This window comes from Protomyctophum parallelum (assembly GCF_964188405.1).
Source record: "Protomyctophum parallelum genome assembly, chromosome: 19".
Classification (NCBI taxonomy): Eukaryota; Metazoa; Chordata; class Actinopteri; order Myctophiformes; family Myctophidae; genus Protomyctophum; species Protomyctophum parallelum.
The window spans coordinates 26,367,947-26,384,127 of NC_139717.1; the positions used below are offsets into that span (position 1 = coordinate 26,367,947).

Consider the following 16,181-nt stretch of genomic DNA (forward strand, 5'->3'; position numbering starts at 1 on the left):
TAAAATGAGAAAGTTGCTTTCCCAGGTTTTAATGGGTTAAACCAGCTGTAGGAAATTAATGTAAACTCTCGGCTCGTACGGGACACCCAGGTTTGGATCCTGGGTAGGACATTGTAGGGGACACCCAGGTTTGGATCCTGGGTAGGACATTGTAGGGGACACCCAGGTTTGGATACTGGGTAGGACATTGTATGGACTGGGGTCCGTTATCAGCTGTATTAACACTCAGGATGGTACCATGTGTACTTCACTCTGGACCAGACCAATGAACCCAGATCAATGCCTCTATACCTAAGAAGGGTTATGCATATGGACCTAGGGGAGGTATCATGGATCAAGGTAAGCCACGATACACACACAGAGACACACACACCCGCACACACACACGAACACACACGAACACAGCTTCCACCAGCATGCCACAAAACCAGGGAGGGGAGAGCAGAGTGAATGAATGACAGATGGAGGGTGAGTGAGTGAGTTAGAGTGTTAGTGGTTATTATTATGGGTGAGTGGTCATGAGACATGATGTGGGCATGCCATGCGCCATAGTGAGCTGGAAACAACTGTCAGAGCTCCCGCAATGAAGGTTTAAGGGTTGCCATTTTTGGTGTTTTCTCTTTTTAGGGCTCAGTGTCGAGGTTGAGGTCACCCATCTTTGTCGGAAATTGTGGCAAGCTTCTGTCAGTTCTTGACGACAGTCCTCACAAAAAATGGGGGCTTTTTGTGTGAAAACAAAATATTAAAAAAGCAAAACTCCCCCTGACAAAGACAAAGGTCAAATTGTTTTTTTTTTGTCTTTTTTTTTTTTTAAGTTGTTGGAACTACACAGCGACGTGGGTAAAAAAAGAAAAAAAGCTAGAGTGAAAAAAAAAGGATGGGGGACTGTGGGGGGGGGGGAGGAAAAAGAAGTCTGTTGGCAGGTCAGGGAGGAAGTTGAGAAGAAGAAGTGAAGAAAGAACTGCCTGGTAATACAAACCCATCTCCGCATTTTTTGATAAGAGTGTCTAGGATGGAACTCAAACGAGTAAAAGAAGAGGGGATAGGGGACACACGGCAAACCCAAAAAAAGACAATAAGAATGATATCTACCAGACAATGTAGTTTGTTTACCATAGCGTGTCCAATGCCTGATTGCTTTCCAGAAAAAGGGGGAAGAAAGGAAATCAAAAGAATAATGAACAAAAACGTTGTTAATAAGGATGGAGAGAAAACCAAAGAAAGAAAACCAATGATGAAGAATTAGGATGTTAGTTAGTACATTAGTTGGTTAGATATTGGTTAGTAGTAAAGAAAAAATGATTTCTAACATGAATGAGTTAGTATTAGAGGGGATAAACACTACATGATTTACTGCCGATTGCCAGAGACTGACAAAACCATCCTAAACTAAATGTTCTAGATCGGGCTCCTGCAAAACCCTCTGAGAAGAACAATGTCATGGGACTTTGACTCCTGATCGTTTACATTTTGTGTTAGGAATGGCTTAATCCAAATCTTTAAACAAATCTTGTAGTGTTTCTTCACCCAGAGCCTAATAAAGCGTGTCTTCCTGAGAGCAAATAGAAGTAGTAAAAGACAGAAAGTAGAGCGGTAGAGACAGAGAAAGAGATAAACAGTCCCTCGGCTCATAACTTCTAAACTTCTAAGCTGCATGTGTGTGTGTGTGTGTGTGTGTGTGTGTGTGTGTGTGTGTGTGTGTGTGTGTGTGTGTGTGTGTGTGTGTGTGTGTGTGTGTCTGCGAGTGTGTCTGACTGTGTGTGACTGTGTACAGTATGTGTATGTGTGTGTGTGTGTGTGTGTGTGTGTGTGTGTGTGTGTGTGTGTGTGTGTGTGTGTGTGTGTGCGGGTGCGTGTGTGTCCTGGGAGGAACTTATTGGGCTACAACCTTTTACTAACCTGTAGGGCGGGTTTTTACTGTCGGCTTGTGTCAGGAACAGCACTTCTTGTTCCGCTGCTCAGAGAGCAGGTTTAAGTGCTGTCTCATCTGGCAGACATACTAAAGGTCGACCAAGTCGATCCAAGTGTAAAGAGTCCGTTTCCCTCTGTGCACCACCACTATTCACTATTGACTGGCTACCAACGGTGACACGCACTAGTGCTCTATGGCCCCAGTAAGCAAGGCGGGCAAAGCTACGCCCCACAGAGTGCTATTTGCAGACATTAATTGATTTCATTAACGGATATACTATTTCAAACTTCCATACTCTCATAAAAGGGAAGAAAAAAAAAGAAGTGGTTAGATGTAATTTCAATATTTGCTCTACTTTCCGAGCCCTTGGCCCCCTACATCTGTTTCACATTAATTATGCAACTGTGGGGTAAAAAGGGCCGGGTCTGTGTGTGTGTGTGTGTGTGTGTGTGTGTGTGTGTGTGTGTGTGTGTGTGTACGCATCTTCTTATTAACATTCAGCATCTCGAAACATTATTTTGATTATCTTTTCTTTTTAGGAACTTGCATTAGATTAAAGACGGCACTAAAACATACGTAGCTCTGTCAAATCTTACTATACCGATATGAACGAAACATGTCACAAGTTCCATCCCGTAAAGGCTAAGCGGTATAAGTGTCAAATGTGATTGGATATGATCTGACTGACATCCATCCCTATGTGTGACAAGCAATCTGTGAACGTGTGATCGTCTGCACTATACTGTAAATATGAGGTATTGGACAGGCTTTACGCACACTGCCACGGCTTTCAAATCAAAGCCCATATTCTACAGATGAATGTAAATAAAGTTTCTGACGCCAGGAAGAGTGACAGCTCTGGATATAGGAGTGTCAGCTTAAGGTTGTGTGAAGCAAAGTAGAAGCATCAGGTAAGTTAATTATAAGGGAGCTCAAGTTCAACACACAGAAGAAGTAGAGAAAGAGACCTAGTAGTACAATAATGTATATGTAGACTGATCTATCAATCACAATCGCCCTGAGTGTATACATATACAGTAATATATATGTGTATATATATATATATATTCTTATATATATATACATGTTTCACCTATGTGCAATGGAAATAAGAGATGAAATAAAAAATTAAAACATTCCATGTAGTCGTAAAGAGATAAAAAATTGCATGTGATGCAAAATGACAACCAATCAGAAGAAAAGTGACGGCTCTCTAGCGAATTCTGCTGAAGCCACTAAAAGTCTTACGGCAAAACTTTGCAGCCTATAATAATTATTATGTTCTCCGAATTCCGCCCGGTAGCCGCCACCTCCCCCCCTCCCCTCCCCTCCCCACCAGTTACCTGTCTCAGGTTTCGCGTGACCTTGATGTCGTGCCAGGTGTTGTCGTTGAACTTCCCGTTGACCGGCTCCACGATGGCCTCGAAGGCCCCCGAGCCCAGGTTGATGACCAGCGACACTGCGCCGTCCTTCAGCGCCAGGTTGACGTAGTCGGCGGACTTCCCCGTGTGGAGGAGGAGGCCGTTGCGCTGCCACGTCTTGAAGGAGAGCGTGATCTCGTCGCTGCTGCTCTGGATGGGGTTCTGCGACAGGTCGTAGCAGAAGTACTCGGAGCCGCGGAAGGTGGCGACGTTCTCCTCCCTCGCTGGAATGACAAGAAAGAAGAAGATTAATAATAAGTTACATAAACCCATTTTGACCCGAGATCAGATTCTAAAAATGTCTTCTACATCCTGACAGTTTTCTGAAAAAGCTATGTTTCTATGTCAGTCGTTCTTCGATTTAAAAAAAATAGCAGACCTACAAGCTCGTAGCGCGTCACTCGGTGGCGCGCTATGAGCTTGTAGATCTGCTATTTTTCAATAGCTAAAGCATAACTTAATGCCAACACCAAAAGGGGTTGCCGCCCAAAATGGGTTAAAGCAGTGTCTGTCTCTTGGGGTATTTTTTGGGCTACACCGTAGAGCAAGTCAAAATCTCAAGTCAACACCTGCATTCATGTTATCGCTCTCAACCCCTTTTAAATGTTTATTTTTTATTTACTAAATGCCAATTAAAAAGTTTAAGCCCTATTTTGTTCTCCAAAAATACATACTTACGTACATCTACATGCTCAGATGTTGTGAGCTTGTACTAATGACAAGGCCAAAAATAGGGACAACTGGTTTAAAGTGGTTCAAATATATATATTGCTTAGGGTACAGAAATTGTCTCTCTATTGGGAAATGAGTGCGCATAAAGTACTGATCTAGAAAAAAATATATTCATAACTTTTTTTGTCTAGTTGTATACTGTACTTTGCAATAACAACGTGTGGTTCTGACACAATCCCAAGGCACACTGCAGTGTGTCACGGCACACCACGTGCCTCGGCATGCCATTTGGGATCCACTGCATTAGTGTGCCATGCTGCTTCTAATAACGTTCAAAAAGGTAATGTGTTTTTCTCAACTGGGTATTTAGCACATCGGCCGGAGCAAGCCGCTGTGCACTGCTGAATAATTCACAATGTTTGTCTCAGGAAATGGCTTTCCTCACGAGTCCAGTAGTATTACGTACATGTAAAACTCTCGGCGGACCTTTGCTGAAAATTACACTTAAATGCAGCGTGTATACATCAGCATTATACTGTATGCTGTATCCTTTCCATATACCCCAACACTTGGGGTCTACAGTATATGGACAACTCTAATGTTTTAAACATGAAACAGGCCTGGCGTCCTTCCCAGGCCCCTGCATCAATCACGGTGTGACCTAAATAAACATGAGAACTGTGTTGCGTCCCGCGAGGCAGTGACAAGATCGATGGTCACATCAAACACATCTGCGGGAAAACGCATCCATAATCTGCCATAATCACAGCCCCGATAATCCCCCCGTTCAGTCCCCATCATAAAAACCCTATCTGTGTGACCGTGAGATGAGGTCTCCAATGCCGCCTGCAGACAGACAGACCACTTATGATGGAACAATACACCCCGCTAATGGCATACATAAATCAAAATGCAGCCGTCTCTGACTTTACAGTTTTATATCAGTCCCGTCGCTGGAGAGACTTCCTGAGGCCCATTCTTCACGCGGCGGCACGGTGAGTAAGTTGAGATGGTCACTGGCAGACAGAGACAGACGCTGCAGGGTCACAGCGTGACAGGGACATGGCTGAGCATAGAGCAGGACACGGACAGAAAGAGGGAAAGTAAGTAATGTAAGTAGTTAGTAATAACTACAAAGAGAGAAAGAGAGAAAGAAAGACAGAGAGAAAGAGAGAAAGACAGAAAGAAAGTTAGAAATACAGAAAGTTAGAAATACAGAAAGAAAGAAAGAGTTCAACATGAAAAGTTGTACTGGATCATAGTTTCCGTGTCTCGCCAGTGATCTGCGATGTGACCGGGCTCGTCTTCCACTCTGTCGCCAGCGACGGCCGAGCCCTGGTGGACATGCTCCGACCCAGCCCGGGTTCTGTGTGTGAATCTATTACAGACAACGAGGTCAGACTCGGTCTCAATTATTTACAATGTGTGAAGCAGGATAAGGCGCTATTGGAGGCAACCACGGCCGTCAAGGATACGGCGGGACGGGTTCCTTCCCCCTTGCCTCGGAAATGCCACGGCGGCTTTTCAAAGCACATAACTGCAGCCAGGGGCAGGGGAGGGGTGGGCCATGGGGGTGTGTCGTTATCGTTAAGGGGCATCAGTGTTGCATTCAACAACACTATCAATTAATTTTCCTTTATGGTTTCCCAGGAACATTAGTATGCCACACGTCAGACCCACGAGTGCCATGAGTCATGATAATGAGGTATAGAGGAAGAACAAGATGATGCGAGAGAGAGAGACAGAGAGAGAGAGAGAGAGAGAGAGAGAGAGAGAGAGAGAGAGAGAGAGAGAGATGGGGGGGGGGGGGGGTCAGATAGTGAGGAAGAATAAGACAATAAGACAAATAGGATGATGATGATTCCGGTCAAGGAATAATTCCTCCCATGGCATCCAATCCAATCCAATCCACTTTATTTATATAGCACGTTTTAAAACTCAGAGTTTACAAAGTGCTGTACAGGAGAAAAAAATTAATAAAAACAAGTGCACTAAAGCTACCACACAGAAAAACAACAGCGAGAAAACAAAGTACAAACAGTGACAACAACTGAGACACATTACAGAAAACAACAGCATCACAGAAACATATACCAAAGGAACTCAAGCGGGGTTAAAAAGCCAAGAGGTGGGTCTTTAGGCGGGATTTAAAGGTCTCGATGGAGGGGGCCAATTTGACGTGGGAGGGGAGTGCGTTCCATAGTTTAGGGGCTACAACAGAAAAGGCTCGGTCGCCTCTGGACTTTAAGCGGGTCTTCTTTGTGACCCTGAGGTTTAGCTGGCCCTCAGACCGCAGTGATCTAGAAGGAGTATAAACCTCAATTAGGTCAGACAAATAAAGAGGAGCCAGACCATTTATAGATTTAAAGACAAATAAAATAATTTTTGGACTAGCTGGAGTCGAGCAAGGGAGGCTTGGTTTAAACCAGCGTACAAGGCATTACAGTAGTCCAACCGCGTAGATATGAAGGCATGTATAACCCGCTCAAAATCACTAAAAGATAGCACCGACTTGATTTTGGCCAGCAGCCTCAGATGATAGAAACTAGAGCTAACTACCGCATTGACCTGTTTGTCAAGTTTAAGGGCATTGTTTAGTTTGACGCCAAGGTTTGAGACTACAGGTTTCACATATGGCTGCAGGGAACCTAGGTCAGTGGGAACGATACCAGGACCGCTAGGGCCAAACACTATAACCTCCGTTTTACTTTCGTTGACACTTAGAAAATTAAGAGCCATCCATGCCTTGATGTCACTTAGACAGTCAAGCAGAGGTTTCAGGGAGCCGTTATTGTCCTTTTTAAGGGGCATGTATATTTGCGAATCATCCGCATAAAGGTGATACGAAATGCATCAAACTCACATCTCTCTGCGTTCAACGTGCATATAGGATACGAGGAACAGGATGGCAAGCAGACAAAAGGCTCTGAAAAGCCTCTACATAACAGGGGAATAAATAGAACTCCATTATTCCCATTGACACACGGCATTGTACATTGGAGAAAAGAAAAATAACCAATCTTTTGTTCCGGTCAAATTATGCAAATTACACACTCAATGAATGACTGCATGAGTCCAATGACTGAGTCCTTATAAGTGTGGTTTGTTTTGTTAATTTTACTGGACGCTCTGCAACAAGTACATGTGCAAACAATGTATGTAATGTCGGTTTCTGTCCGGCCTGCATCATCATTCACAATACGTAGCGTTAATAATAATATTATTGGATTGCATTTTATAGCACTTTTCCAAGTGATCAAAGCGCTTAACAATGGTCCATTCATTCATACATTGGGAGGTGAAGCGGTGAACAGTCGACACCAGCGTCCTCCTCACTTCCCACATTCACACACCAACGGTGGCAAGCTACCATGCAAGGCACCGACCGACTCATTGGAGGCAATGTAGGGTTCAGTCAGTGTGTTGCCCGCATGGACACTTCGACATGTAGACAGGAGGAGCCGGGATTCGAACCGCCAATCCATGGATCATTAGTTAGTCCGACGTCCCAATAATCGGATATTACTAACCCTACCCCTAACCCTTACCTAAACCTATCTAACCGCACACAGAAGCCACGGGTGAGTCTTAACCGGAGACTTACTGGCCATAAACAGAATAATACATGAACAGAAATATCACATAAACACAAATGTGTTTTAAACCGTATAACAAAAATACATGACACCAAATAGGTCTGTTTGAATCAATTATTAAGATCATATAGTCACCCAGTAGCAGCTTGGGGCCTCTGCAGTCACATGTTAGCTTTAGCTGCTAAGCTGGGACCGTACCTATGTTCCCTCAGCTCTATGTTCCCTCAGCCTACGACAACCTACCTCCTCCCTCACCCTAACCCTAACCTCCCCCGGGGCAGACACCTAAACCTAACCGCAACCCTCTCCCGACCCGCAGCGCACCCCCGGGGCAGACACCTAAACCTAACCGCAACCCTCTCCCGACCCGCAGCGCACCTCGGGGCTGAGGGAACATAGGGCTGAGCTACTAGGCTAAAGGCTAAGCTACCACTACTCCAAACATTGTGGAGAGGGACACACGGCCAACTTTTCCACTATAAACATATCCCCTGGTTATATGCTACTCCATGTGTCTAAATGAACTCACTTTCTGATAATGTATTAAGACATGTTTCTGCCCAGAGTCAGACTGCATCATCATTCACAACACAGGATATATTGGCTTCCTCATTGACTGACAGAATCCTGTAGCACTCACTGGAGTGTAATGCCCCCTTGTGGCGCAGTGGAGCTATAGCTCTGTATGTGTTGTCTTTGGCAGGCAAGGAACACACACTGACTATTTCAGTAGAAGAGACTAACATTACATAAAGCCACATGAGAAAATGAAATACACTTATGCATGAACTTTTATCTTTTTAACTATTTAACTTGTAATCCAAAGAACTCTACTATGAACTTGAATAGGAATGAATTATAATGAAATAATAATGATGGGAATCCCTGATGATCTCTTTTCTTCTTCTTCTTCTTTGTTTTATAGCAAAACATTTAAACTCAACACCATTTAAACCCTTTTAAGTATAGGATTTAGAATTTTAGATTGTGAATTCTTGATCAAAAATCTGTACCCCTTTTCTTCCTATACCCAAATAGCCGATCTGCTATTTTCGCCAAACGTTAGCCCTATAAAATAGGGATGCTGTAGACTCCTAGTGGTTTCAAAGAAAGAACGTAATAATAATACTAATGTGAATATGGGACTTGCCAGAGATAAAGCAAGTGTTGAGACTGTTGTGAGTCCCCCATCAATCTTCGGGACCAGTGGCTTTAGCTGGAGCCATAAATCACATGAAGAAATGCTCTCAGACGGCTTATGAAACGTTGTTGGATGTACCGTAAATGTTGATGTATTCCTCAGTAATCTCAATGTCTACTTTGAAATTCCTCTCACCCCCTGGCTCTATAGTGAAATCCCTGATGACAAATGGCACGGGTCGAGGCTGAGACTAGCTGTCAATAGCTGGATGACTGCGGGGCATGGCAGTGCCATTCCTTTCACTTAAAAAAAAATAAAGCAATTACGCATGGGAACGTTTTATTCTAGACACCAAGGATCGCGTCTTGAGGTGCATTGAAGGATGCTGACTAATGGCGCAGCTAGGCAGAGAGGTCGACAGTGAAGTTTTCAATCGTCACACGTTGCGATGCAAATCGTTGATCTTTCAGTTCTGCTATTTTTGGTATTATTCCATTTAAAAAAACATTTTCCCATTTTTTATTTATGCCCAAATAAACCAATAAAAAGTATCAGAGCTTGTGACTATGAATCTCATGGCCCCATTAGGCCCATTGAAAGTGTTAAGTGGTCAGATGTGTGGGCCACATCATGCATGTTTATTTTTAATGATCAATCGATCAATTGTTTTCCGGCTTGGATCGGTGGAAGTAAAGTAGCATACTTTAAGTTCTTATTTAATGGTATCAATATGGAAACACAAAGTTCAAGTTTTGAAAAATAAAAAAGATACCATGTAATTTGTATTTATTTTCTACACATTTATTTTTGAGTGTTGCAACCACTCCAAGGAACAGCAATGTCCGTGTTCACCTATGCGCCTATGTGTTGGTTCACCTATGTGCCTATGTGTTGGTTAATGAGCACCAGTATATGACTATGTACTAGTAGGGGCGCTGTTGCCAGAAACAGAGAGAGGGATAGTGCTGCACTGCTGCCTGCTAATGAGAGAGAGAGAGAGAGAGAGGTGGGGGGGGGGGGGGGGGGGAAGAGTTGCACCACTCAGTTCACACGGGTGTGATTTTTATATGAGTTTGGGGGGTCCACTTGCAATACCCACGCAGCCCACAGAGTGGGCCCAGGCCCACAGGTTGAGAAGCGGTGAAGTAAGCTGCAGTCTGATAACGCCGTCAGATACAACCCCAGACACCTGATCCCGTCTGCTCTCACCTGACCCCGGGGGAGAGACAGGTCGTTGCCGGGGCAACCCGCCCGTCCATCCTGCACGCTTTAATTAGGCCGTCTGTCGGAGGATCGCTGCTCAAATGTCAAGGACTTCACAGGGAATCCTGCTCACTTATTGGTATTAAGGTCGCACAACAGGACCGGAGTGCAAGGTGTTTGTCACCTTGTTAGCAGCTACAAATGTGTACGGGAAAATACAGTGTAAGGGTGAAAGTAGCAATACCACAACATGAAAAGCAACATAAAAAGCTCAAACTTTTACTTCAGTAAAAGTACAAAAGAATTGTACTTTAAGAATATTCTTTAAGGGACCAAAGTAAAAGTAATGGCCCATTTCCTAATTTCTTGCTAAATTATTTCAAATAGCAGATCCACTACATAGATTGTACTGTAGATCAACTATTTTCAAAGAGCCAATCGGTCTTAAGTGGTGTATGTTTCGTAACATGTTGCAAAGTTGCAAAGTAACTAGAGTGATTGGAAATCCTCAAGTTAAGTAAAGTACCTACTAGAAAGTTTAGCAGCTTTTAGCATCCTACTTACTGGAGCTACTTTCTACTAGTGAAATATATGGTAAAAGATCAGCAGGCACTTAACAGGCACAAACATTTGTTTCCAAACTGAGATTATACACAGAGAGACCTCAAAGCTACTCTCATGAAATGTTTTATAGCACACGTGTGTGCAGCATACCATGGATTACGGTGGATGTTATGTTATTTTATCATCCACAGACTTATTCTTACAAATTAAATGTGCTTTGAGGATAAAAACTGGCTCTGTATCAGGAATATAAATTGAATATTTTCAGGTAGCTGAAGCAATCCCAGAAAATGATTATTGCATCTTGGAATAATTCATTCAATTTAGGGAGTAATTTACACTGCAGCATTCTGGTATCAAAATCTGATGCAGCTACGGATGGGTCTCAAATGCATCAGACTGAATATTTACTGGTTGAACTGCTGAGGTTGGATAAATTTGACATTTCAAAACAGATTATTTCCAAAAGAGAGAACAATTCAACCTGTCATGTTCTTGCATTGAACTGTAACATACTGGGCAGCTACAAAAGGTTCCGCTGTCATTTGAAGGGCTACCAGGCTTTGTTATGGCATGTTTAAGCTCTGCATATGTATCTTTAATTATAAAGATGTAATTACAGTTACCATGCCAGCCATAAAGGCGATCGATACAACATCCCTGCTATGAATAATAGAGAGAGCAAATTGATATAATGTAATATGTGTGCACCTCAGCAATATTAAACCGACTGTAAGTGTATACTGATCTATAATAACCAGGGGAAATGTATTGCCTGTTGAGACATGCTGTGCGCAGATCTGTGGCTTTGGTATCGATCATGCAGCCAGGTCATTTTCCCCTTATTTTCTCCATAGTCATCAATATTCCATTTGCGTTCTGCCTGCTTCTGTGCGACAGGGCCAGGGGTTCGATTTCAAAATCCACTGGAAGCAATTAGCTCCTTCATTACCATCCCCCGGTCCTGTTTTGCGTTAGGCCCCCCCTCCCCTCCCGGACACCCGGGTGGCATGAATCTGTACTCCGTGGGCTCTCCAGCTGCGCCAGGGGCTGTCACCTTGCCAAACTATCATGAGTGCCCTTTGACCTTCTAAAGATCAGGCCATCAGGGCAGGGTTTTAAATTGTCCCTGCGCTGCAGGAGGCGACGGACCGGATGAATATGCAGAGGGTGTGACGGATGATTATGAGGTTATCTGGTTATGAGGTTATCGCGCTGTGATTATCATTTTGGGGCAAAAGGGTGATTTATAATGCTTTAGTTGCAGTCGGTTGCCGCCAGTGTCACACCACCAGCAGCTGATCTAATACAGTACATCTGGCTGTTTGCAGCAGAACGTTCCCTATAATGGTGCTGTGATTGTCATTGTGGCAAAAGGGGTGACTGAGCCTTTTTGTACCCCTACAGTATTATCCAGCAGGGTCTCTGCATAAGGATTGTAGCTGCCTGCCTGCCTGGGCTGTGTTATTTTGTGATTAGTCTATAACGTTTTTGAATAGTCATATAATCAACTTTATATGATACAGTATATATTTTCATAATTGGCTAAATTGATAAGTAAGGTGTTGTGAGCTTTTAGGTCTGCTATTTTTGATATTATTGAAAATTGGTTATTCTAACCGATTAGTTTGATTAAAACTGCCGCAACCCTAAATGCTATCACAAGTTGCCTATATTTTGTACTCAAATCATGCACACATTACCACACTTAAGTTGGAATAACATAGAAGTTATAGGAAGCTCATGACTCATGTATCATGAATCATGCGACCTACATAGAACAGTAGTCCTATAACTCGTTCCATGTGGCTATAGTGCCAGTAGAATAGGCGAAACATCCAGAGAAGAAGAGCTGTCTTCCGGTTCCGGCCGCATGACCCGGAAGGAATATTTCGGCTATTTTAGAACCAGGGTCGTGGCCGTGTTCTAGCGATAGAACCATTGATAAGCTCGAATTATTGTTTGAATAGCATTCAGTGATTTGGGTGATTTGGAAACCCCCCCCGGTCTGCCCCCATAACAAGATGTGCACATGCATGCACTACAGTGGGGGGACAGGCAACAGGCCAACAGCACGCACACCAAGGCCAGCCCCCACTCGATCATGATTGGCGGAAGGACCCTTTCTAAGTATCCTGATTGGATGAAGGCTGGGCCACCTAGCCAAGGGGGTTAACTGGGGACAGGGAGGAACTCCTTATATGGTCAGCACACTCTATAGTAAGGAGGATTATCACAACAAAACAAAAAAAGAAGTGATATTTGAATTAAGTGATATCACTGAATATACCTTTAAGCTCACAACATCATACTTTACCCCATTCTGAGCCCCTGTGTGCGCGTACGTGCACGGCGGATTTGGAATTCCAGCTGTTGGAACCTAGCGGTGGCTAGCGATGGAAGCTCAAATCTGGTAAAAAATATTATTATTAATTCTGGATTAATACGTTTTTTATCAAAACCTGTGTTCTCATGTTCGGCAAAGGAGGGTTTAATACCACGAGATATCTCAAGAATGTCATGGATTCACTTCTAGTATCACTTCACAGAACACTGCACATGTTTGCATTATTTGTTGAAAAACGTCTAGACATCTAAAGCCTACAATGCAGTCCGCTATTGCTGACTGCTAAAACGCTGCAGCTAACGTGCTAACAGCGCCATGCATCACACAGCTCAGCAGCCAGCCATCACATGTCAAGAGAATTTGGAGCATCCTGGGCGATGTGTCCCTTCACAGCCAGCCAAGCAGGGCAGGCACCACCACCATCACACAGTCTTATGCTGGAGGGAGACACGACTATGAACTTAAGACTGTGTACGTATACCAGCAAGAAACCAGCTCTTTCTTATTCTACTGTACCAGATAATCAGACTGAGCTATAATTGTGGTGACCAACTGAGTTGATTAAAACACGCACGCGCGCACGCACGCACGCACGCACGCACGCACGCACGCACACACACACACACACACACACACACACACACACACACACACACACACACACACACACACACACACACACACACACACACACACACACACACACACACACACACACACACACACACACACACACACACACACACACACACACACACACCATGGGCGGAGCTTGAGGGGGTTCAGGGGGTGCACCCCCTGGCAAAAAAAAAAAAAAATTAACTTCTGACTGTAGTTTGTAATCATCTCTCTTATCATGATATGATGATTCGCTATATGGCTGTAGTGCATGTGTGTATGTGTGTGAGCTGCTGTACTACCTAAATAACTCATTTTTAGGGGTTAGGGCATTGTAAAAATGCTAAAATAATAAAATAAAGGTAAAAGAAAGTCGCACCCCCAGGCGTCAAGTTCAAGCTCCGCCTATGACACACACACACACACACACACACACACACACACACACACACCTTATTGTTTATTCTAATTAGCAGCCTATATAATAGTAAAAGCAAATGGTGATTTTACATGGTCTAGCACTGGGTTGGGTGATCATGTCAACCTTGGAGGACAGCAAAGCAAAGTGATCATGTGCCCAAGATGGTTTCCCACCCCTGCTGTACAGTGTATAATTTGTATATCGTGCTATTAAAATGAATGCAAATAAGAGCTGACCATTCACCATCTCTACAGCACCCTGCAGTGGTGGAAAAAGTACTCAATTGTTTTACTTAAGTAAAAGTATCAATACTGCAATATAGAACTACTCCATTACGCAGTGGCCGTGGCATATTCAGGAATTAATTACAAGCTAGGCCTGGCAGCTGGCACACTTGCATTGCATGCACGTACAGTACAGTACAGTACAGTACAGTACAGTACAGTACAGTACAGTACAGTACAGTACAGTACAGTACAGTACAGTACAGTACAGTACAGTACAGAGTACACACCCCTCCGTGGCACGGAGGGGTGTGTACTCTGTACTGTACTGCACGGAGTCCGTGCCCGTGCGCAATTATTTCTAATTAATTAATACTTATTTTTTTCCCTTCAATTTCCTCAAACTATGAAGTTGCTACAGCTGCTACAAGACACTTCATCCCAACACATTCCCAAATATATAAACTAACAACCATAAAACAACATGCACACTCTCTCCCAGGCAGGCTACTACTACAGCACCATAATAATAAAGACGCGCGAACGCGGGAAGCGAACGCAGCTCGTAAATTGCAATAACAACAATTAGAATAAATTACGTACTTTATTAAATAATAATACTGTTAAAGTGAGCGCAGGGCAGTGCAGCGCTGAGCGGCGTGAGCGCACACACACACAGAGAGTGCACACAACAACAGCTATAGTTTCAACAGGCTTCCTAATTACACATTAAGCAAGGTAGCACCACATTAGCATAGCAGGCGCAGCAGACAACATCCATTCGGCAAAAAATACAATTATGGCCTTCACCTGATGTTGTGGAGTTTCCCAGGTGAACTCTTACTTCAGCATACAACTGTTGTAGTAGTAGCAGTCCTCTGGCTCTGGGTACTCAACTGCTGACTTCCTTTCTTTCCCAAAACTTTGCAATTAACGGAGGAACGTTTGACATTGTGACTCTTCAGGGCAGGCTAACATTTAGGCTACACTCAGTGAGGCTTCTCGTTTCCCGAGGGGGGGGGGGGGGGGGGGTTCCCCGGGGTGAAGAAAAACAACTCTGCCGCATTAGAAAAAAGGCGGAAAAAAGCACATGACGTCAGGCATCAGGCAGGCATGAGGGCATGACCAATCAATCTATGCAGGTATCTATCTAGACCAAATAATACACTCACTGCCGCCCATATGTACAGTACGTGTTTTTGTAATAGTTTTATCTTCATTTTTAAGAGCCCGCTCAGAGACTACAAATGGAAATTAGACTATGGCTAACTCTGGTCCATTTACATGGATGTGAAATCTGACATGTTGATTACCGTAATCATGAATGAGCTATGAGCATTGTCTGTACAATTTTTTTGCTTACTTGTTTTTCTTTTCTTTTTTTTTGGCTGGGCCCAGTTCAGAGTAGACATAGGTGGGCCTAGGCCTAAATATGTATAGGACTTAAGTGGTTAAGTGTAATAATAATCAAAATCCAGTTATCAAAGTTATCAAAAAATGTAGTGGAGTAAAACTACAATATTTGCCTCTGAGATGTAGTGGAGTAGAAGTAAAAGTACTGGAAATGGCAAATACTCAAGTAAAGTACAAATACCTCAAAATTGTACTTATAAGAACAGTACGAAAGAAAACCACTGAAAGTTACAATAATGGTCGGCTCGGCATTGATGAAAAGTTTCTATCTTTTAATTAAAAAAAATAGGTTTGGGCAGTTTCCTTTTTCTTATTGCTACAGCGAGGTCACCTGGTTGACTCAACATGTCGACATGACTGCAACTCCCGGGCCTCAAAAACTGGCAGTACATGACTTACCAATTATTGAGCTGCTCTGTCTGAAAAACAAACTGGAAAAATCCAATTCCGCTGTAATAATTTTGAGTGCACCGCCGTGACCCCATGTGACGCAAACAAGTCAAATTACTTGGCACAGCTGAATTTAGGTGTCAAAGCCTTGTGATGTATACGAAGTAAAAATCATCAGTGTTAATTCGACCCATTTGTAGTGTAGTGCATACAGTACATGGGCAACTACAGTAGTAGCTGAATGAGTATTAGAATTATA

The 16,181-nt window shown here is 43.3% G+C and overlaps 1 protein-coding gene across 1 annotated transcript in view; it reads right to left on the bottom strand.

The window, feature by feature from the left end:
- Positions 1-16,181, bottom strand: part of nrxn3b (neurexin 3b) — a gene marked incomplete at its 5' end in the record, with an annotated part of 401,977 nt that overhangs the window by 302,153 nt on the left and 83,643 nt on the right. The window contains 2 exons of the mRNA XM_083790730.1: positions 1,114-1,137; positions 3,256-3,557. Coding sequence (XP_083646856.1) covers positions 1,114-1,137; positions 3,256-3,557 — 326 coding nt within the window. The remainder of the gene's footprint in view (positions 1-1,113; positions 1,138-3,255; positions 3,558-16,181) is intronic.